Source organism: Glycine max, chromosome 7, assembly GCF_000004515.6.
Source record: "Glycine max cultivar Williams 82 chromosome 7, Glycine_max_v4.0, whole genome shotgun sequence".
In the NCBI taxonomy this organism is placed as follows: Eukaryota; Viridiplantae; Streptophyta; class Magnoliopsida; order Fabales; family Fabaceae; genus Glycine; species Glycine max.
In genome coordinates this window covers 15,100,623-15,123,002 of record NC_038243.2, presented here as the reverse complement: position 1 = coordinate 15,123,002, position 22,380 = coordinate 15,100,623, and the positions used below count along the sequence as shown (strand labels likewise).

Sequence of the window (22,380 nt, the reverse complement as noted above, 5' to 3'; positions counted from 1 at the left end):
TAACCATTGGATCGTTGTGAAATTTGAGCACGAGGTTCGAAACTCATTTCTAAAAATTCCCATCGTTGGAAATTTTGAAATCATGTCCAAGCTGAGAGAAATACACTTCGCATCATAGCCTTTTCTTTTCCCGCAGAAACCCAAAACTGTCTCGGTAAAACTACGTTCCCTAATGCGTTCGAGATTCAGTTCCAAACATCTTTACCGTTGGGATTTGAAAAATAATGTTCATGGAGAGAGAAAAATGAATCGCACGAAGCAATACAAATGGAGGCTTCAATCTCTTCTCCTTCTCTCTGACGTTTGGAAATTCTATCAGAGCAATAAGAGGAAAAGCTTGAGGAATCACAGGAAATTGCTAGAGATGCCGCTATCACCGTTGGAATACACACATGAGCCCGTTTATAGGTAAGGGGTGAGTTTATCGCAATTGGGGTTAGAATGAACATGTGTAGGGATCCTTAGAGGATTAAATTAGGGTTTATTTTGGGATGTTTATTGAATTGCAATTTTTCCTTTATGATTATAAATACAATATTGTTGTGTTCTACGTACCAATTGATGTTCTGATGAGAATTGATTGTATAAATTGTTATGTTGAGATTATGAAATGGTGATTCAAATTGTGAGTATGTGATAAATTGAACATGTGATGAATGATGAAATACATGTGTATTGAGATGAGATGTGTGTATTGAGTTGTGAGCTATGAACTGTACAATCACACAATTGTAAGACCCTTTAAGGTCGACGAGTATTGTGATGGGATCCACTGTGGGAATCTGACGAGTTAAAATGATTTTGAAAACAATTGAGTAGTTGTGTGTATTGCATAGTTTATAGATAAAGTATATATGATTCATGAAGTGTGATAACATGTTAAATTGAGATTATACCATTGTGATTGAGATCGAGTGTATGTTATAAATTGAGTATACACGTGATTGAGATGTGTGCATTGAGTTATGAACTATGAATTGTACAATCATACAACTATAAGATCCTTTAAGGGCGACAAGTTAATGCTAAGTCCCTTTTAGGGCGACGAGTTAATGCTAAGACCCTTTAAAGGCGAGGAGTTAATGCTAAGACCCTTAAAGGGCGACGAGTTAAAACTATTTTGAGAATAATTGAGCAGTCGTGTGTTTTGTGCAGTTCATAGATAGAACCTGTGTGCTAAAATGTTTTCTGGGTTAGACCTGAATCAGGAAGGAGAGGCCCTGACAGACTATTCGGAGTGTAGGCTTTGGGGGTCACCTGGTTTGAGTGCTCCTTTAAGCCTGTGCCGATCCCACATGGTTGAAGCATTCTCGCAAAATAGCGTGACCCTGACTGATCTCCCTGTGATTTTACCTAGTGAGAGTGACCTGACTTACTATTGTGTGACTTGCCTTGTTATGTACTCTTAGGCGCCCGACGTGGTTTTTCACTGACATGGTACCACATTGCATATAGGATTGAATCTTAGTGTATATGTTGCATAATGTTTGTGTATTGATCGATATTGATTGACTTGATGACATTGTGTTTTGATCCTTGAGTATGTGAATGTTGTGAAAATGAATGAAATGTGTTGTGTTGTGATGTGATGTTGGGCGACAAAATGGTGAAATGATGTGAGCTATGTTCAAGTAAGTTTTATTTTGTTTATATGATATTTATACCTACATGTTATCTTGTTTCTCTCCATTAGTTAGTAATGTGATAACTCATTCCCTATGTGTTGTTTGTGTTTAGATCCTATGATGATCTTGAACTTTGTGTTCGGGGGAACAGATGATTAGGTGAATTGCTTTAAGGAACCTTGTGCTGAAGGACGTCAGGACACAATGCTCTGATAGGATGTGACATTGGGGGCATAAGTTTCTATATTAATTGCATGATGTTAGTCTATTTTATTTTACCTCACTAATTTAACAAAACAATTTTTTATTTTGTAAATTGTGACGGTCTTGTTTTGAGCCGAATATATTTTTAATAAGCTTTATTTGGTAATAGTGAAGTGAATGTGAACCTTTTATCCACGTGAATTTGTTTACTAATATATTTTTTTATATATTTTATTTATTTACATATATCTCAAGGTAGAGGGTGCCACACATAGCGCACAAAAAGGAAGATTTAAATTGTCTCGTCTTAACATTCTTAATTTCTTTTGTCTTATGTTGTTAACGTTTCTTTCAATTTGTATGCTAAAAGTCAACTCTGAGCACTAGGCGACACTAACAAATTGTACTTCTATAAAGATATGATGCAGAAAGTGTTTGTGGTCCCCTACTCTCTCTCTCTACATAGTAGCGATCTCATGTCAAGCGCCAAAGCTATTAGACAATGAATAGCTGAGATTTGTCAACGGATCAAACTATGAAGTCTACATAAAGCTTAAAGATGTTCGTGTTAAGGTTGTCGAATCACAAGATAATAGTCTGAGACAAAATGAACAAAGTGTTGAAACACTGTTAGTCTTATTGGACAAAAGAAACTTGAGTGAATCTTAGTTTTGCTAAGTTAGCGAGTTTCATTGTATTCAAGCCTATTGTGTAAACACTCTTTGAGTGATTAGAGTATATTTTCTATCAAGCATATATTATTTGTGAAAGTCATGAGTGACTTAGTGATAAAGAATATTTAGGTCTTAATCTCAGGGGTAGATTAAGGCTAATGTCAAGAGTGGCTCAGAGAGTACTTGTTGTAATCAGAAATAACACAGAGAATACTTGATTATAATCAAAGAATTGATTAGTTGAACCCTTCAAGGTTTGAAGGAGAACTGAGCGTAGCCCAAGAGCTGGGGTGAACTAGTATAAAACCTTTGTATTTTCTTTACCACTTCTATATAACTAGTTATTTTCTATAAGTTACTTTTACACTATTGTATCCATGTTTTGTGAATTAGTTTTTAAGCACAACGTGATTTTGAACACCTTTGAAAGACTAAGTTTTTATCCATCACACTATTCAACTCCTCCTTCTAGTGTGTTTTAGATAATTCACTGACTATGCTCATCATCTGCTCGATGCAATATTTTTGTGATTGTCACCCTTAATTTCATCACTCACATTCCTCGTACAAATTTTCCATCCTTACCACTCCCTTCTATCCCATTTAAACATGTCATTGAATTTATCATGAAATAATTATAGTAATTAAAAAGATTAGAAAACCAACGTATAATTTGAATCTATTTTCAAATCTAAAAGTGAGAATGAAAAAATGTTATAGCAAGAATGGTTAGTATATGAGGATATAAAACTATATTCAATTTAGCTTTTAAACAATTAAAAAAAGTATATTGATTTTACTTTTTCTTATCCAAACTTCATCATTTCTTATTATTTTTTCCACTAATTCTTGTAATTTTTAATTATTTTTAAAAATTCAAAGAATACTTTCAAATTTTATAAATCTATAAAGTCCTTTCAAATCCTTTAAATTCTTATGATATAAATCCATTAAAATCTTGGATCAAGTGGCCTCAGAATAATTAAGAAGGGGGGGGGGGTGAATTAATTATGAACTTGTCTTGACTAATTAAAAATCTATCATTCTTAATGTTACTAGATTCAATTAGGCTTTTACAACTAAGTTAAGAAAGTAAAGAACAGAAATAGAAACTTAACCAAAAGTAAAAGCGATAACTAAAAGTGCACAACGGAAATTAAAGAGTGTAGGGAAGAAGAAGACAAACACAAGATTTATACTAGTTCGGCCACAAAACGTGCCTACATCCAGTCCCCAAGTAACCTGCGGTTCTCGAGATTTCTTTCAACCTTGTAAAATCCTTTACAAACCAAAGATCCACAAGGGATGTATCCTCCCTTGTTCTCTTTGAAAAATCAAGTGGATGTACCTTGCACTTGAACTGATCCACAAAAGATGTACCCTTTCTTGTTCTAAGTATAACAATCTCCAAATAGATGTACCCTCTATTTATACCACAAAGGATATACCCTCCAATGTGTTGGGTGCAGCCTGCAAATGAAGGATCTTATGACTTTGCCTTCATTGATGCTGACAAGGAGAACTATGTGAACTACCATGAGAAGCTTATAAAACTGGTCAAGATTGGGGGGCTACTTGTATATGACAACACACTGTGGGGTGGACGCGTTAGCTGGCCTGAAGACAAAGTTCCACCACACTTCAGACCAGGGAGGGACGCAGCAATTGAATTTAACAAAACAATCACAAACGATTCTCGTGTTGAATTTGCTCTTACTTCCGTAGGGGATGGTCTCAATATTTGTAGGCGCATTGCTTGAACTTTTGTGTTAGTGCTCTGCTCTGCTATTATATATTTGTATTTGTATTTGTAGTAGCCACCTGAAAAAACGTTGCATTTTGTGTTCCTAATAAACTTTTGGTTTCATGTTAAATTACTACAAGTTAGTTTCATTTAGTGCTTCAATGGAGAAAATTAAAACCTAGGGCCTTGTGTTTCAAAACTTTTATAGTAAAACTTAATATAAAATTCTCAAGCGAATAAAAAAGTTGCATGAAGTTTGTTTTTTCTTAGATTAGTTAATATAAATTTCTTAAAACAAAAGTACAATTTTTAACCACTTCATCTCTATTATTTTGTCTTAGAGATGCTTGTTAAATAGTTTACAGAAACTAAAGCTTAATAGAGGAACAATCTTTTCCCTGACATGGCCTTAAAAAGAGAAAAAATAAAATCGTATATTGCCATCGAATCCAACAGCACAGCATGAGAGTTTTTGAAGCATTTGCATGAATAAAATGTACAAAGTTTCATTTTTGGTTATGTTTAAGCCAGTGTCATAAAAACCGGCCGGTCTGGACCGGCGAGCTATTGGATCGGAGATGCACATGGCATGGCCCAGTGTGAACTGGGTGGTTTTAGCAGAAACCGGTGACCTGGTCGGGTTTGTAAACCCGGACTGGGTTGAACCTGTTTACTTTTTTTGAGAGGTGGTGATGCGCAAGTGATGGGTCACCGACGGTGGTGGTGGCGGCGCACCAACCAAACACCATTGCCACCCACCACTGTGCATCCCAACTCAACCACCGTCGGTGATGGTGCAGGCTGCGGTATGCGTCGCTGTTGCTATCTTGAGAGAGATTGGAAAGTATTTTCATTCTTCTTTTTTTTTCTGAATTATTCTTTCTTGTCTATTTCTTCTTCTCTTATTTTAGAATTAGTTAAAAAGAAACTAAACAAATAATTATTTTAAATTTTAAATTATATCAAACTAAATGAAAAATATTTTCTAATAGTATATTATTTTTGCTCTTTATTTTTTCCACTTAGTTCACTATTTATTCTTCTTGTAGTCACTTTTATTGATAGTAATAGGCTAATAGCTTCTGAGAATGAGTATTATATATATATATCGAGTCAAATTGGATCAACTAGAAGTCCATCGTTTCGATAATTGATTCATTGTTTTGACCAGGTGAGTGACCATACCAGTTTTCATAACATCGGTTTAAGCTAGTTTGCACGTAAAATTTTAGTTTCAAACTCCTTATCACCGTACCAAAAAAATCATCATTCAATCAATTTGGAAATAAAAGCAAGCGTTATTTAAACTAGACTTCGGGATGCAACGGTAACAAACTGCTATAATTCACAGAAAGGAATTAGTAATTAAAACTTTTTACCAACATGAAATGCAGCCATCAGTTGGAAAATATTAAAAATGCCATATATGATCAGTTAGTTTTCTTAGCCTTATTTTCCCTAAAGATATTAGTACAATGATCCTCACATCTATAATTCCTGACTTCCTCACTGACAGGATTAATGGATTACCTTTGAATGGTCAAAAAGGTCTCCACTGCTAAGAGGAGCTTAGGAATCAAATGATAGTCAAATTGAACACCAATGCCGAACTTGTCCATCAAGATCCTCAAACACACACAATTAAAATGAACTTCAGAGTAAATTCATCTTTAACCTTCATCAATGGTGAGGTTTCACTCTTGAAGCAAACGTTTCAGCAACCAGCAGAGGAAATGCTATTGTTGCATCACAGTGTACCTGATTTAATGTAACAAAAAGACATTTAAGGGTTATATGTATTGCTGGGTGTTTGGTACCATTTTATATTTCATGTGTATCAGTAGAGTGGTTGAGTTATCAAATATTTATTAATTGCTGGTTTTATAAGAAGCCCATCAAATGTAACTTTCATATAATTGCTGGTATTATAAGAATATTTTGGGTCTCCCTAAGCCCATCCTTACAGCATGGCTACAATTATGTAATAAAAAAACTCATGATCCTTAAGCAAAAACAACAGTATGCATGGCAAAAGTTAAAGAACTATGACAAGGAAACCAGTTGTGAAAGTTTGCATAGGATGTACCTTAACAGTCTGAGCAGAGTCTCGTATCTTTCCCCATGAAACAGCTTCATCTGGACGAGCTCCAGAATCACTCCCATCATATTCTTGTGCAGTATTGATAAAAACAGCATAGTCTGCACCATTGCGCATCATATTGGCATTGCAAATGTGATGTTTTGGAAGGCCACCTCCTAAAATTATCATTCCGGTCTTCCTGGGACTTGCATGTACTGCTTCACCGTTCATTGCCCTTATATCTGTTGTATCGCTAATTATTTAGCTATGGTTCTTGATTTTTCAAAATTATACATGCAGTAAAAAGTAGAAAGAAAGCAGAAAAAACCTTGCACTATGTCCACAATCAGACCAGGATTGCGGAAGGAATGGAAGTACAGCATGTCCCCCAATGAGCCATCAGTTAAGCCCGGACAGAAAACTGGAATGTTGTTCTGGAAAATATCTTAAGAAATGTTATCAATATTATATTGTAAACTGTATTCTGAAATCCAAACTGTTCAGTAAATCTTAAGATTGAGACAAATGACGACATAGCATTTTGTATATACTATATAAATGCCACAAGAAATATGCACAACAACAGTAGAATAATGAGAAAAGAAACTATGATAAAGATACAAATCAGAAACAGATTAAAGGGAATAGCATAATTTACTATAAATCTAAGGTTGGTTTCATTCTTGCCTTGTATGCCCAGTAAAGGTAAGAGCTTTCATTTTTTATTTCTTTTCCCAATCGAGCTATTAACTTAGATGGTGTCCACAACACATTCTGCAAAAAAAAAAGGGTCAGGAAAAAGGTTACAAGTGAAATCTAAAAAAAGAACCTGCTACATAAAAGGTTTGTCATTCAATCGTGCTAAAAGTTATAGTTTAGTTTGATTTTGGTTAGCACAAAATTGACATGAATTAGAAGTAATACAACACATAAATAATGTGACTCCAGGCGTTCCACAAAAACAAAACTATGTAAATTATCTAATGCATTGAGCAGAGAAGTTCAAAAATAAAATACCTCATTATTTTGTTCCCCCAACATCTGATCAAAGATAGGAATAATCCAGTCCTCAAATTTGCAATAGTTGTCATTCGGGACCAATAAATTACCAATCCGATTCAACCCTTTTGAGCGCAGATATGCTCCAGGCAAAGAGAAATCTCCTTTATATGTTGGTGCCAGGCACTTTATAAGATCTTCTTCAATGCCACCTGTAGTTGTAACAACTACATCAACCTGCAGATTGTGGAATAAATGCAACAAAATTCAATAACATCATTAAGCATATATACCAATGAGACTTCAAAAAGGGACACAATTCATATATATATATATATATATGATGCAATCTGTCAAGATGAGATATCTCAGCCTTATTATTGTTTACCTTTCTATATGAAAATATACATTTGCTCACAAGAAAGTTATTTTGCTACTTTTCTTGCTAGATAAAAGTAATAACTTATGAAAAGGGTGAAAAAGAGAGGCTCAAGAAGTATCGGTATCAAGAGTCATTGTCTAATTGGCATATTGTATCTGGTCTCTGATGCTTGTTTCTAACATTTATATGCTTTGAGTGGAAATAACATCTTTTAGTTTATCTTTTCACCCCTATTAGTCTTATTTATGCTAATTCAGCTACTATGTATCGATTAGGTTCACCATACCAGGGGCTGAGATGGGACTCCAGGTCCGTCTTCTTATCGACTGTGCTAAATATGTTACATCTCAAAGCATAAAAAAATGCAGCAGATATTGGCCTTGTGTACATATCTCATATTTCATCTCCTGATGGTAATGCAGTTCAAAGGATGGTCACTTATTCCAGTGAAGCACTTGTTTACAGGATAAGAAAACATATGCCAAGTATGCTAATTGTAATAATTAGTCAATTTGTTTTTTTTTCTTCCCTTTGATAGAAAGAGCAATACACGTTCAACTCTTATTCATAAAACTGATTAAATCAATCTCAGAGAGAGAAAAAAAAAAAGAACAACAGGCACCCAGCATATATATACAGGGACAGGAGCGAAAGTAACTAACACTAAAAAAAAAGAGACTGAAATTACAATTAGTGCGTGCATAAATACTTGTATGAATTGTGTCCCTTTTTGAAGTTCTCCTACCAAAAGGAAGTTAAGACAGATAGATATATCTAACAAGGGAAGGGAAACTAACTTACCATGCGATGCTGAAGAAGAAACCTCACAGTATCTCTAACACCAGAAGAAATAAGATTAGAAGTGAAACCCAGAAACACTTTACACGTCACAGATTTTCGGTACTCCAAATCCCTCTCTTGGTCACTGCAATCCTCAGCTACGGGTTCATCAACTAGCCTCCAGTCTAGCTTCAATCCAAATATTCAATTTTTATAACGAAAAAATCACGTGAATATAAAGAGATGGGGGTTAGAGAAGAGAAAACAAACCAACCATTTGATTAACGACTTGGATGGCATCACCGAGGTTGGAAGCTTGAAACCCAGTTGTGACCATGGAGCTGAGTAGCAACGGATAATTGACGCCGCGGTTGAAATCATAGCCCTCAATCTTAACACACTTTCCATCAAGGCTTTCTGATTCTTTGAACACGGTTGAGTGAACTGATGCTAACACTTCTTCTTCCTTTCCCTTTGCTTCCCCCATTGTTCTGTCTGTCTCTCTCTTCTTCTCACCACAAAACAGAGACAGACGTGTTTTAAGTTTTAACGTTTGAGCCATGTTGTTTTGTAGTATTGGGCCATAAATTTGACCCGTGTTTATTTTATGGGAACTATTATTTACACTACCAAATCTGCTATCTGCACACCCACGAGGGCTTCAAATATTTTTTTTCCGAAATTACCCTTCCCACGGAAATTTAATTATATTGAAAAAGTCAACAATGAAATCTTATTTCTGTTGCACACATGGGGTGAAAAAAAATAATGCAATAAAAATACAATTCTATCGTACATTATACAACAACAAAAATAGGGATGCTCGATCTTGACGAGGCAAGGGGCTACGTGGATCGATGATGAGTTGCACGGGGAGGAGCGGAGCGATCTGGGTTGGGGTGGGGGCAATGCTTTGTAGCTTTGTAGGAATTTGGTGACTGAGCAAAATAGGAATTTCACAAAGGTTGGTAGTTTAAAAAACAAATATGGTAGCGGGAATAGTTGTTCCCTATTTTATTGGGCCTTTACAGTTGACCCGTTATTTCTAACAACCCAGGCCCATTAGGGTTAATGTGACGTTATATTAGAGCGGAGACTCTTTCCTAGGTTCTCTGTTGAATGTAGAACGCTGCTGCCGAAACCCTTCCCGATCCTTAAGGTGTGTCTTTCTCTCCTATTTTTTCATAAACTACGTAGGTTTGGTTGCATGATGTCATAATAATGTAATTTTGTGATTTGTGATTGTGTTGCAGGTAAGTGAGTAATCGGTGGTTGAGAATGGTGGAGAAGGCGAAGGGTAGGAAGGAGGAGGTGGTTACCAGAGAGTACACCATTAACCTCCACAAGCGCCTCCATGGCTGGTAATCTATTCACCTTCTTCTGTATACCATGTTCTCTCTGCTATTTGTCTAACTCAACTAACCCCCATTCTTAACGCTTCAATAATCATCCTATTAACAACTTAATTGTTTAGTACTAAAGTGTTATAAATTGTTAGTAACCAACCCTAGCTAAGTTGAGCTGTATACACGTTTCTATGGATCTGAGTTTTTTCGTGGCTATAGAATTGAGATTAGGAACCCTAGCAAACAGGACAAAAGTTGTGCAGTTCTTTTCCTAGTGATTGTATTGATTAAAACGCATAGCTCAAGTCACTTTTGCAGCCTTTAGCTTTCAAAAAAAATATTCCATGAGTTCCTGTTTTGTGATATATCGGGCCATTGATATGAAATTTGTGTTTATTTTGATAGAAATGAATGGTTTCATATTCCTTTTATTTATTATACTTTGTGTCTTTTGATTGCTTTCATGTTTTGGTTCGAGAACAGTAGTCTTAGTGGTTCTTGTTTGGTTTGTTGTTGTCTTAAAACAGCACATTTAAGAAGAAAGCTCCTAAAGCTATTAAGGAGATAAGGAAATTTGCCCAAAAGGCCATGGGGACCAATGATGTGAGGGTGGATGTGAAGTTGAACAAGTTTGTCTGGAGCCAGGGAATCAGGAGTGTTCCAAGGAGGATTAGGGTAAGAATTGCTCGCAAGAGGAATGACGATGAAGATGCCAAGGAAGAGCTATACTCTCTTGTCACCGTTGTTGAGATTCCTAAGGATGAGCTCAAAGGGTTAGGCACCAAGGTTATTGATGATGAGGATTGATTTGTATTTGTTTGAACCCTGGAGACATATATGTAGGTTTTTTGTTTCTGCAATTCAGTCTTGTTTTTCTAGGTTATCAAATTACTCCTAATTTTGTTGGGTTACTTCGAATTTTGTTGAGACATAATGTGGCTTGATAATATCAATTTTAGTTTCTGCCCCTGCAGTTTGTTTATGCGTTTGTGCTATTGTGGAAGAACAATGATACTTAGGATATAAGAAAAATACGATGGTAAACATGGAATGAGGACGGTGATGTAGGTTTCTTTTTGTTTTTTTTTTTACCTGGGATAATAGCATTGTGTAAGAACAATTATACTTGGACACCCTTTAATTTCCAATAGCATGTGAGGATTGCCCACTTAATTTCACATCACCTTGTCATACCAACATTTTCTCAATTATTTCTTTATCTCACTAGCTATCAAATATGAGAGCATATAAGGCATGCTTAAAATCATTTTTGAATGCGGAAAACATTTGAATGAAATATAAACCGAACAAAATGACGATTAGCAGTTGTATGAGCAGTGTCAGATGAAAGTTAAAAGGTAAAGATCTGGATCTAGTGTTTAAGCAACTAACCATTGCCCACATGTTGAGTTGAAAGTTTACACTTACCTGGAGCTTGAGTTTGTGTAAAATTTATTTCTTTCATTTGAAGCCGAAATTATTAAGCGTGAACTTATCACCAATGTAAAGTAGTAACTTTGAAAACGAAGTAACAAATGATTTTTTTCATCATGGTGTTGTCGTTCACCAATAATCCTTACAAGAACAAGAGCCATTTTCAAAATGATGGAACCTGTTTGTGTCTCTTAATACAATTAGTCTCCTTGTAACCTTTGAAACAGCCTTCATCCAGGAATGACAGTCAACACAAACCCGAAGATTCTTGGTGATTCTAATTGGCATTCCAGCACCAGTGTTGATTAGTGCAAAGACAGCAGCAAGCCGTTCACTGTGCTCACAAACCCATACTGCTTTCATCTCTTCATTTATATCGTGGAGAACAACACCCGTGTTAGGGACATATCCCAAATTCTTAACGGCATTTGACAACTCGTTCCAAATTTTCTTATACTCAGCAGAACAACGAAAATCAGAGCTCCCTCCGGCAACAAATGTATGAATCTTATGCTTTATTTGTATCCAACTACATCCGGCATCTTTCTTCATTCCTGTCAAGGCCATCATTTCTCTAACCCTCTTCACATCTTCCCACATCCCTGCATTTGCATATATGTTTGAAAGCATCACATAATTTCCCGGATTGTTAGGTTCAATCTCAAACAATCGCTCTGCAACTACTTCAGCTAGAGCAACATTTCCATATAGCCGGCACGAGTTAAGCAATGACCCCCAAATGCTGCCACTTGGTCTCATTGGAATGTTCTCTGCCACGCTTAATGCCTCATCAAATTTCCCTGACCTGCCTAATATGTCCACCAAACAGGCATAATGCTCTAAAGATGGTTGCACCCCAAAATCCTGCATCACATTACTAAACAACCTTTTCCCCTCACTGGTGAGTCCTGAATGGCTACAACCGGACAGCAAGGCAACAAAGGTAATCCCATTTGGTTCAATGCCATACCTTATCATTTCATCAAACAAACACAAAGCTTCATGTATTTGACCATTGATTGAAAATCCAGCTAGCATTGTATTCCATGAGGTCAAATCCTTGCTGTGCATTCTGTCAAACACTTTTTCACAATAACCAATTTCTCCACATTTGGCATACATGTCCATCAATGAGTTTAGCAAAGGCACATCAGCATTCTTCCTAGACTTTAGAATCTGCCCATGTATCTCCTTGCCACTATGAAGTGCAGTAACTTGAGCACACACCGGCAACATGGTTGTAAGAGTAATCCAACTGAACCCCATTCCTTCTCTCTGCATAACTCTGAAAGCAGAAAGTGTCTCAAATACTCTACCTTGACCAGCAAAACCAGCAATTAAAGTGTTCCAAGACACAACATTTCGTTGAGGCATTTCCTCGAACACCTTTAAGACCTCATCGAAGCACCCAATTTCCACATACAACCCCAAAAGCGCGTTGTTCACCACTTGATCAGCTTCTCCAACATCATGCTTCACAATTTGGGCATGGATTGCTCTGCCAACCAGCGCATTATCCAAATCAGAACACGCCTTGAGGGCCATGGAAAACGCGAAATTCCCAGGCTTCACACAGCATGATAACATGTCACGGTAAAGAAGCAAAGCTTCATGGGAGAACCCGTTTCTCGAATACCCAATAGCCATAGCTACCCACACAGGTTCTTCTGGGGGTTTCTCATCGTCAATTTGGAACACGCGACGAGCCTCGTTGACTCTGCCACAAACAGAGTATAGCGTGATGAGCTTGGTCTTCAAAGTGGGGTTCTCCAAGACTCTGTTTTGAGAACGAAGCAAGTGCAAGTGGAGTTTTCGGCCATGTTCCAAGGACCTTCTGGATATGCAAGCGTGGAGGAAGAGAGAGATGCTTTCTTCTTCTTCTTCTTCTTCAATGGGTGTGGGCTTCGATGATTCGATTAGGCGAAGAGCTTTGTCCAAATTGCCCCATTTGCACAGAGATTTTAGGGTTGAGTTAAATGGTGTTGTTTTGTGTTTGTGTGTATTTGTGGTTCTGGGTGTGGAGGTGGCGGTTATGTTCGTTTTGACGGTTATGTTGGTTGGAAGAGAAATGGCGGGGAGCATGATGGAGACTGAGACAGTGAGGAAAGAAAGGAATCTAAGTGGTAGTGTGAGTTTTTTAAGGTTAGTTTGGAGACTCCAATGAAGGTGTCGAACTCTGAAAAATAAGAAAAAAAAAATTGAGTATGTGGCCTGAGGGAAAGATCTGGATTTGATTCCCAGGTAACACATTCTTGTATAGAGGTGAAAAAACTTTTAAGTGTGATTAGATGTCAGATCCAGAATTAATTTCAGAGTTAGCATGAGAAACTGAAGCTTGTTCAGCTCTAGCATCAATTTTATCCTTTCAGTTTTACACTGCATCAATGTGTGATGTGTTTTGTTACTATCAATTTGCTGATTTGTTTTAGAATTGAATTGGCCAACAAATTAAACTCAATTCAATTCTAAAACAAATCAACACTGACACAAAAGGGACTAAGAAGGGTTATTTGTTTTCTTTAGGGGTCTTTGTTTATTTGCTAATATTTGCTAGTCTTACCCTCTTCGGGATTTATTTAGATCCAATACTTCTTCTCTTATCCTTTTCCAGCTTGCTTTTGGGCCCAATGGCCGAGTCTGTTTTGATTTATGCAGCTAGAAAATTCAAATTGGATATGTGGTTCATTTTTTATTTTGTGGAGCTTTACATCTATTCCAGTAAAAATGTGAGATAGGAGACAAATTGAATATGTGTTTTTTTTTTAATTTTATTTTGGGGAGCTTCGCATTTCTTGGATTGCAACCAAGAGCACGTTTCAAGATAAAAATACATATAGACATGGGAGTGGGGAGGGTAAAGAAAATGGCAGTATATTTGGTTAAAGTTGGGATAGTAATATTGAGAATGTGTGAGGAAAAGGAAAGTTTGGATAGAGATTAGAGAGGGCATCCTTAAGTTTATCCACAAAGGCACTAATCCCCTTTTTCCTTAACATCAGATATTCAACGCCAGTTTGTCTTAAGAACAAAGGCGAATGCGTCCTACTTGTTTATTTGTCCCCATTATCAACTGCTTCCATATATACAAAAGAAGGAATTTCTTCGACACTACCAATATAATATGGAGTTTGATAAATAATATAACCTTGGTTTCTCTGCTCTTATGGACACCTCCAAATAAACAAATAATTAACTTGAGTAGAGTTTGTATTCGTAATTTAATAAACTTTTTTGGTATTTTTAAAACAAAAGTTATTAGGTCAGTTAAAAGGTCATGATAAACATTACAGTTTTATATTGATAATAATATAAATTTGATAATGTTTAATTGAAGTGAGAATTTCACTTTTTAAACTGTGTATTTTAATTTATAATATATAAGTATATTAATTCCACTTAAAAAAGTATATTAATTTAATTTTTAATTGTGAAATTTATTAAGTAATCTTGCATTATAAATTACGATATACAATTTGAAGAACAAGACTCTTATCCTCTTTATTTTTCAATTAAACACTCGGAATATTATTTTTCTTATCTTATTTGGGGATGCATTTTACACACTACACTGAGAATTAGCCTGTTTTTTAAAAAATCATCTAAAACTACCATTTTATTTAAATCTAATGAAAAAAAATCTACAAATAAGAAGCCAATTAATTGAATTCTCACTCTTGAGAAGTGCTCATTTTAACATTCAATCATGTTTTACATAAAAATTACTTCCTATAAATAATTTTTATGATAAATATTTGTTTATGTGATTCATATATTTTTCGTTGATAAAATTTAATTTTAGTCCAATGTAATTAGCTAATGTTTAATACATGAGTCATAAATCCTGATAAAAAAAAATACTTGAGTGATAAATTATTTTGCTCTGTTCTTCAAAACACTCCTAACTCTCTCTATATATAGAAAATATTATAGGAGATATCCTTTCATGAAAATTTAATCTCTTATCTTTCGATTTATCATTCTCGTTTTATTTTATTAAAGAAAATTCTAATATTAAAATGAAAATTAGTCAATATTATTAATAAAATTAGTAAGAAACAAGAATCTACTTAAATATAGCTTAATGTAACAACATCCCGGTGAAGTTTGTTAGGATGATGGCTCATGCTATTGCAAGAGCATCCATTGATCATATCTTATGTCTTCTCCTTTTGTTTTTTTTTTTTTTTAAGTTTACTTTATTGTATTGTTGATTTGATTATGAATGAAGTAATCTAAGTCTCTTTAGGACTTAAATATAGAAAAACTCAAACTAACTTAGGGTGATAAATGGATAGGAAAAAGAAGAAGCTAATGCGCGCCACGTGGAGGGGAAGAAGAGACAAGGAAAGATTCTTGGACTTCGAGGATGCTTCTTCAATTCCTTTCCTTCTTTCTTCGCTTTGAACACCAATACAACACGCCTAAGCCAAACCCAAATCCACCGCTCTTTATTTTCGTCTTTTCTACCCTTCCCGGATCCCAATCCCTAATCTTTCTATCACTCTCACTCCAAAAATCTCTAATTTTTTCATCTGGGTTCGTTCTTCCTTTCCCCCTTTTCTCTCTCTCTTTCTTTTTTGTTTGTTTGCGCACTATCATATCATTGGTTTCACGATTTTGATCGTTTCAGGAAGATCGGTTGACGAATCGAGGATCCGATCGCTTGCGAGGAACTAGGGTTTCAATCGATCGCATCACACACAAACAATCATGTTTAGCCGGATGTTCGGTAAACCTAAACAGGAAACCAATGCTGTTGCCACTTTGGACAAGCTAAACGAGGTCCACTATTCTATTCTATGCTCTCATCAATCAGTTATACTTTTATATTTCCCTCTTAGTTGCTATCAGACTTGTCACCAATCGCCATGACAGCTGCAAGGTCTCGGATTCGAGCCTTGTGGATGGAAAAAAACATGGTTGGGAGGGGAGACCTACTAAATGTTGCCAGTCTGGTTTTCCGGTAAAGATTAGTCATCAGCAAAGTTGGTGGATAGTGTGTACAAAAAAAAAAATCTCCATGGCAACTCTGCTTATTAACTTTCAGCTAGCTGTTGGATTTGGATTATTTTATTACTTACATAAACTCTTTCAATTATTAGATATATCAATTATGAATTTAAATCACAATATATGACTGATTCATGGAATTCCAAATGAGCTTTTGTTTTGACTGATTTTTCATTGAAGGCTTCCAACTCTCATCAAATATGGTGTTTCATTACATAGCTTATTAAGTTTGTCAAAACCTTAGTCATCAGATAGAGGGTATTTGTGTTCACACTGTTAGTTGCTTCCTTATTTCAGTACACAATTTTAGTCTTGTTTTTTTCTTTAATTCAAGATAGAGCATGTTATCTTTATGGTTATATCGATCTAGGTATGTAATAATTTTCCTTCATAAATGGGTTATTTGCTTGCATGTTGTGACTTGTGAGTATTGAATAACAAATCACGTTTTCTCCCAATTAAACCTTTAGTCAATTGATTTCATATGATTGTTGAAAATATATATTTTTTTACATAGTATCTCCAGAATTATCACACTAGTTGGCAGAATATTATTGCAATTCTTCTGAGTCATGGCTCGGTATGGTGGCCAAGTGTTAGACTGATGTTTATAGCAGTAATATACACTTAAGAGAGAATTTCCTCAAACTGAATGTTTTTTTCTTTGAATCATGTAGACACTTGAAATGCTGGAGAAAAAGGAGAAAGTGCTCCTTAAAAAGGTGGCAGCGGAAGTTGAAAAGGCCAAAGAATTCACAAGGGGGAAGAACAAAAGGGGTAGGTTACTGAACTCATGGGTATTTGTTCTAGAGAATATCTTCAGAGTGCTTTTTTTTAATATCCAATTTTCACTTATATCGTGGTATGTAATTTGAGTTTTATTTTATGCAGCGGCAATACAATGTCTGAAGAGGAAGAGGTTATATGAACAGCAAATAGAGCAGCTTGGAAATTTCCAGTTGCGTATTCATGACCAGGTGTGAAAGCAATTTTGTAAATAGTAACATTTTGAAAGATGGTTTAGTTTATTGAGAATCTTTTGTATCTTATGATGTAAATTTGTGTTACAGATGATATTGTTGGAAGGTGCTAAAGCTACCACAGAAACGGTGGATGCATTAAGAACTGGAGCAGCTGCTATGAAGGCTATGCAAAAAGCAACGTATGTAGTGGAGTGCTATTTATGTTTTAAAATATTTAGTGATTAGTGATTTAACTCATTAACATTTTCTTGTATTTCTTATGTCTCAATATCATGCTCTGACTTATAATATTTATTCAACTGTTGGTTGTGATTTATGATACTATTGAGTTGGAACATTTTCTTTTTCAGGAATATTGATGATGTTGACAAGACCATGGATGAGATCAATGAACAGACCGAGAACATGAAACAGATTCAGGATGCATTGTCAGCTCCAATTGGTGCAGCTGCTGATTTTGACGAGGTCATCTTCTTGGTTTATTTTATTTCTGCTACATTGGTTGCAAACAAGATATTCATATCTTTAGATTGTAGTACAGTAGTAGTGTTCTAGAGCACCAATGCATGTCCAAGAGGATCATTTTGAAATTCTTTTCCTTTCAGGACGAATTGGAAGCAGAACTTGAAGAATTGGAGGGTGCTGAGTTGGAAGAACAGCTTCTTCAGCCAGCAACTACAGCTCCTGCAGCCCCAGTGCAGGTCCCAGCTGGGCGCCAACCTACTCGCCCAGTTCCTGCAAAGCGAACTCCTGAAGAAGATGAATTGGCAGCTTTGCAGGCTGAGATGGCACTTTGAGCAGGTGCCTTTCCTCAGCTGTAACACTATCAATTTGTATTGTTATTTGTGCATTTACAATGGTAGTTAAATGATATGCGTGCTCCATTTTCACAGTGGAATGTCCAACAGTTGCACAATTTAGTTCTCGCTTGTATGATGTATCATAGTTTGAAATGAACTAACCTAAGATAACTTGTGAGCGGAAGTATGAAAATCTTATTTTAGGCTGTTCTTATTGGTTTTGCCTCTGGCTTTGGTTAAGCCAGAATTTTGCAGGCATTTTTTGTGTGCATGATGCGTGGCTTCAATGAGGAATTGTAACCACTATTACGTGGATTCCTACTCGCTTATCTGTGAAATTATTGAGCTGGCCAGAGGATGTATATAAAAGGTGAAAAAAAAAGGATCATAAAAGTCGTTCAAAACTTATTTACTATTATTTTGGATGAGTTCGAACCCCCCTTTCCATTATACGTATCAATTATTGATGCATTTGGCTATCTTATATTTTATGTGGTCGAGTTTAACATGGTCAGTTTAATCAATGTATATCTTAAACATGCTACAACGAAGTATAAGGAATAAGAATTTGGTTAGCCAACATGATTGAGTAATGAATTTTGTTTGTCTATACTATAGGAGGATTTACAAGCTGCACTGCCACTGTCAATGTAAACTGTTATTTTCTTTATTTATTTTTTTGGTGGAAAAACTGGGGCAAGCCCCAAGCAACACTAAGAACCGCACGAAACAGCAGTCGAGTTACATCAGCTAAAATAAGAGCTGAAAGAAGAAACAACATCAAAAACAGAAATGTTATCAGGTAAAGTCTGGCCAACATTGGCCAGGCCGGTTAGCTTTTCTCAGGGTGTGAGACCACGCCATTAAACCTCCATCCAAAACTAGGTGATTGATATTCTGGATGATACTCAAACAGGGATGATGACTTGGGTAACCATTAATTAGAGTCAGATTCTATAATAAGGTTCTTGAATCCCTCCTCCCAGGCAATGATCAAACCAATATAGATAGTCCAAGATTCTGCATGAAGCACAAAACAGTAATCAACCTTAGCTGCAAAACAAAACAAAACATCTCCACTGTGATCTCTTTGTAAACCACAGCTGCTTCTTTCAAATGGTCATTCACAGAGGCATTACAATTAAGCTTTAACACCCCTGTAGGAGCCTTGTTCCAGCAGATACGTGAAATTAGCAACACAGATGGCGATGTAAGCGAAAACTGATGCTGCAACTTAGTGCTATTTTTCTTTATATAATTAATTATTTAAGTAAATAAGATATTTTTCTTGTTAGTTTTTCTGATCTCAAGCAACAGCGCACAGGACTTTTCACTGGCCGCCCTCAGCAATGGCCTAGAAGGGTAGAAAAGTAACATATAGCGTTATGCGGACCTTAGTTTTTAACTGTATTTTCCAGCAGTGTTAGCTTATGACTTTACCATAATGGTGAATACTAGTGGGTTGTGACATTACACTTTGATTTTGGGGATATTTGATGAATTCTATCCCGTAACCAAAGAATATTCATTTGTATATATAAAAGTAAACTTCACTTCAACTTTTAGGAGTCATTAGATTAAAATTTTAATTTTATAATAGTCGTTGACGGTTCATATGATTCAACGTTGATGAAAGATTATTAATTTTTAAAAATTAATCTTTTATATATATTTTTTATAAAAAAAATTATGATTGAATGTCTTTATTTATTATTATTTTTATTAAATAGACATAGAGAAAACTAATAAAATATGAGATAATATAGCTATTCTTTTTAGTATTTGTTCTTACTTCTCCATTTTTCTATCTATTTAATAAAAAGTTACACTATTTTAATTTTAATAATAATGCATTTAAAAATTATTACATATCTTTAATAAAAGTTAGTCTCATATCTCAAGAACTATTATTATGATTATGTGTTATAAAATTAGACTCATCTTTCATAATTTTAGAGTCAAGTTAATTATTTTATATTATTACATTTTTATCTTATTAAGATGTTAATAAATATGAAATATATATTTCATAAGAAAATATTTGATAAGAAAATATTTGATAAGTTACTTTAATAAACTATAATATTTGATATTTTTATTTTATAATGATAATAACATTCTAAAAAAATTGACACTCAATATGCTTAATTTTAAAAAAATACATATAATACTTAAATTTTTTTTCAATCTACAAATAAGATTGTTATCAGTTAATAGTTATTTGTTAAATATTTTATGATACACATGTTTAATAAATTTTAATTTAAATAATTATAAATTTATATTTATTATTTTTCTTTTGAATCCATACATTCATATAGGTGTTATTATTACGACGTGATGTTAGATTTAAGATCGGGGATAATCTATTAAAAATAAAAGTAAAAGATGAAAGAGTGGGAGTTTAAATATATAAGATTAGGTAGATAAAATAATCGATTTCAATATGTTTGATATTTTTAAAGATGATATCTACTTCATTAAAAATATAATTAATCTTTTTAATTAATTTTAACATAATATTAATCATTTTAAAAATGTTAAATTTATTTATTTAAATATTCTTTAAATAATACTAAAAACACAAATAATATTAAACACACGTGAAGAAAAATCATACTTTAATCAAACCGGCACCTGGAAAAACATTTGAGACCTGCCAGAAGAGTGTTTTTAATTTTCTTTTCATACGGCAATCAGTTTAATTTATGTCTCAACGCTGTAGTCATGATACTCAAAAAGTCAATTGCAAATTAACTTCTGCCTCAAGACGGTGCCAGGAATGTCCAAACTTAAAAAAAAAAACGCACTAAATAGAAGATAATCATAATTATGTTACGATGATGAATGCTACTAGTGGTGTTGGTGAGTTTCTACACCAACATTTTTTGTTTTAGCTTATGTAATAGGTGTTGGCGTGGCTATGCCAAATTGCCAATCAATTCTAGCATTTCGAGAAATGATAAATACACATATTATATTTCATGGAACAAATGTGGAGATAAAACAAAATTATAGGTTGTAATATCAAGATATTCTACACCCCCTACCCCTATGCGGAGATGAAATAAACCACTTTGATTTAACCATATTCCTCATTTTAATATCCCCGTTTAAAGAGTTTGGTTTATTGTCATACCCTTGGAATGTCAGCAACCAAAGATGAATTTAACACAATGCAAGTTGTGTTGTGGATACCACGCCTACAACAACCCTCAAAAGCAAAAAGACATGAATAGCAAAAAGTAAAAGTTGCTTATTATTCAACCCAAAACCCTAACCCACTTTTTCTTTTATTTTTATGTGAGCTATCGGTGTCTATGATCAGCCGCCAAGCAACTAGGGAATTTTGCCAAAATTCGTTGACAAAGAGGTTTCTAAGTGGTGTGCAACAGTGCAACCAGAAAAATAGGTTTGACAACAGATTACTACTATTTTCATTTAATGAAAATAACTAATTTGCGGAAATAAACAGATAGAGATGGACGAAAACTCAGACATACATACACATAATAAAAAAGAATTTCATTGAAAGAATAGAGTTGAAGAAATAAATACAACAGAGAAGAAAAACATAGTGAATAGATGAATGGGTTAATGGATGATGTAAGTAAGGACCAGAGCCAGCAGCATTAGCACATAGGCAATTCCTTGGTCCACTGCTATCCCTGCAAACAAACCCAATTGCCATTGAGACATAGCAAATTAATTAATTATCATGAGACATGAAAAGGGAAAAAAAATATTAAAAAAAAACTAATTAAGGATAATAATTTTGAGAAGGGATAGGAATAGGATAGGATACCATACCATCACTTGTGGGTGCAGGGCCAGGAGGAAGGACCTGAGCATTGATGGAAGGTGCCACATAAGCCAAAGCAAGAGCCACAATGGACATCACAAAAACCTGAACTTTCAACACCTCCATTGCAATTTCACAACACAACCAACCACACTCTGAATTTTGGATGTGGCTGAAGCTAAGGTTGATTGGTTTATAAGGAGGAGAGAGAGAAAAAAAAAAACTGAAGATTGCTTTGGTTAAGAGAATCTTGACAAAGCTGAAGCCACTCTGGCTAGCAATATAAGTCATGAGAACAAGGCCTACCAGCCGTTGATGTTTGCCACGTGTAGGGCCAGCATTGCCTGCACGTTATACAGTCTAGCTGTGGAGTAGAGAATCGGGTAAAGTCCAAGCAATGAATGATGGAAGGATGTGTAGTTTCTTTTTTTCTTTTTTGTTTTTTTTTTTCTAACATGTTCATATCAGCTGCCAGTCTGCCACATGATTGATTTGTCAGTCAAATATGTACAACTGT

At 35.0% G+C, this 22,380-nt stretch overlaps 5 protein-coding genes across 8 annotated transcripts; 2 read left to right on the top strand and 3 right to left on the bottom strand.

Annotated features, from left to right (window-relative positions):
• Nucleotides 1–5,648: 5,648 nt before the first annotated feature.
• On the bottom strand, nt 5,649–9,050 carry LOC100305453 (deoxyhypusine synthase). Of its 3 annotated transcripts, none has more exons than XM_026129045.2 (7): nt 8,763–8,902; nt 8,510–8,673; nt 7,345–7,563; nt 7,015–7,101; nt 6,656–6,761; nt 6,334–6,569; nt 5,649–6,005 (listed from the first exon to the last, which is right to left on the bottom strand). In XM_026129045.2, exons 2-7 carry the CDS (start codon nt 8,510–8,512, stop codon nt 5,928–5,930), a joined length of 729 nt encoding a protein of 242 aa, XP_025984830.1. In that variant the 5' UTR covers nt 8,513–8,673; nt 8,763–8,902; the 3' UTR covers nt 5,649–5,927. The 3 variants fall into 3 exon arrangements, with proteins under 3 accessions (XP_025984830.1, NP_001235604.1, NP_001237752.1); NM_001248675.1 differs by having other exon boundaries at nt 5,928–6,005; nt 8,510–8,677; nt 8,763–9,050; NM_001250823.1 differs by lacking the exon at nt 5,649–6,005 and having other exon boundaries at nt 6,283–6,569; nt 8,510–8,677; nt 8,763–9,050.
• A 548-nt stretch (nt 9,051–9,598) lies between these two features.
• On the top strand, nt 9,599–10,801 carry LOC100305583 (uncharacterized). Its single transcript, NM_001250517.2, has 3 exons — nt 9,599–9,647; nt 9,742–9,849; nt 10,362–10,801. Exons 2-3 carry the CDS (start codon nt 9,767–9,769, stop codon nt 10,639–10,641), a joined length of 363 nt encoding a protein of 120 aa, NP_001237446.1. The 5' UTR covers nt 9,599–9,647; nt 9,742–9,766; the 3' UTR covers nt 10,642–10,801.
• A 65-nt stretch (nt 10,802–10,866) lies between these two features.
• On the bottom strand, nt 10,867–13,992 carry LOC100795030 (pentatricopeptide repeat-containing protein At3g14330). The gene has a single exon (XM_003530140.5). The coding sequence runs from the start codon at nt 13,516–13,518 to the stop codon at nt 11,398–11,400; it is 2,121 nt and encodes a 706-aa protein (XP_003530188.2). The 5' UTR covers nt 13,519–13,992; the 3' UTR covers nt 10,867–11,397.
• A 1,375-nt stretch (nt 13,993–15,367) lies between these two features.
• Nucleotides 15,368–18,896, top strand: LOC100780154 (vacuolar protein sorting-associated protein 32 homolog 2). Of its 2 annotated transcripts, none has more exons than XM_006583506.3 (8): nt 15,368–15,804; nt 15,899–16,050; nt 16,956–17,055; nt 17,170–17,255; nt 17,349–17,440; nt 17,612–17,726; nt 17,867–18,062; nt 18,307–18,658. In XM_006583506.3, the coding sequence occupies exons 2-7, from the start codon at nt 15,979–15,981 to the stop codon at nt 18,056–18,058; spliced, it is 657 nt and encodes a 218-aa protein (XP_006583569.1). In that variant the 5' UTR covers nt 15,368–15,804; nt 15,899–15,978; the 3' UTR covers nt 18,059–18,062; nt 18,307–18,658. The 2 variants fall into 2 exon arrangements, with proteins under 2 accessions (XP_006583569.1, XP_025985010.1); XM_026129225.2 differs by lacking the exon at nt 18,307–18,658 and adding an exon at nt 18,680–18,896 and having other exon boundaries at nt 15,519–15,804.
• Nucleotides 18,897–21,571: 2,675 nt separating this feature from the next.
• LOC100780691 (arabinogalactan protein 41) lies at nt 21,572–22,125 on the bottom strand. The gene is made up of 2 exons (XM_026129226.2): nt 21,872–22,125; nt 21,572–21,729 (listed from the first exon to the last, which is right to left on the bottom strand). The coding sequence occupies exons 1-2, from the start codon at nt 21,987–21,989 to the stop codon at nt 21,656–21,658; spliced, it is 192 nt and encodes a 63-aa protein (XP_025985011.1). The 5' UTR covers nt 21,990–22,125; the 3' UTR covers nt 21,572–21,655.
• Between the last annotated feature and the right edge of the window lie 255 nt (nt 22,126–22,380).

Coding starts and splice junctions, on each gene's coding strand:
- LOC100780154 (XM_026129225.2), top strand. CDS start 15,979: ATGTTTAGCCGGATGTTCGGTAAACCTAAACAGGAAACCAATGCTGTT. Junction 17,256..17,348: donor AGTTGCGTATTCATGACCAG/GTGTGAAAGCAA, acceptor TTTGTGTTACAG/ATGATATTGTTGGAAGGTGC. Junction 17,441..17,611: donor AAGGCTATGCAAAAAGCAAC/GTATGTAGTGGA, acceptor TTTCTTTTTCAG/GAATATTGATGATGTTGACA.
- LOC100305453 (NM_001248675.1), bottom strand. CDS start 9,050: ATGGCTCAAACGTTAAAACTTAAAACACGTCTGTCTCTGTTTTGTGGT. Junction 7,564..8,509: donor TTCTTCTTCAGCATCGCATG/GTAAGTTAGTTT, acceptor CACAATCTGCAG/GTTGATGTAGTTGTTACAAC. Junction 6,570..6,655: donor GATTGTGGACATAGTGCAAG/GTTTTTTCTGCT, acceptor GCGATACAACAG/ATATAAGGGCAATGAACGGT.
- LOC100305583 (NM_001250517.2), top strand. CDS start 9,767: ATGGTGGAGAAGGCGAAGGGTAGGAAGGAGGAGGTGGTTACCAGAGAG. Junction 9,850..10,361: donor CACAAGCGCCTCCATGGCTG/GTAATCTATTCA, acceptor GTCTTAAAACAG/CACATTTAAGAAGAAAGCTC.
- LOC100795030 (XM_003530140.5), bottom strand. CDS start 13,518: ATGTGTTACCTGGGAATCAAATCCAGATCTTTCCCTCAGGCCACATAC.
- LOC100780691 (XM_026129226.2), bottom strand. CDS start 21,989: ATGGAGGTGTTGAAAGTTCAGGTTTTTGTGATGTCCATTGTGGCTCTT. Junction 21,730..21,871: donor CCCTGCACCCACAAGTGATG/GTATGGTATCCT, acceptor GTTTGTTTGCAG/GGATAGCAGTGGACCAAGGA.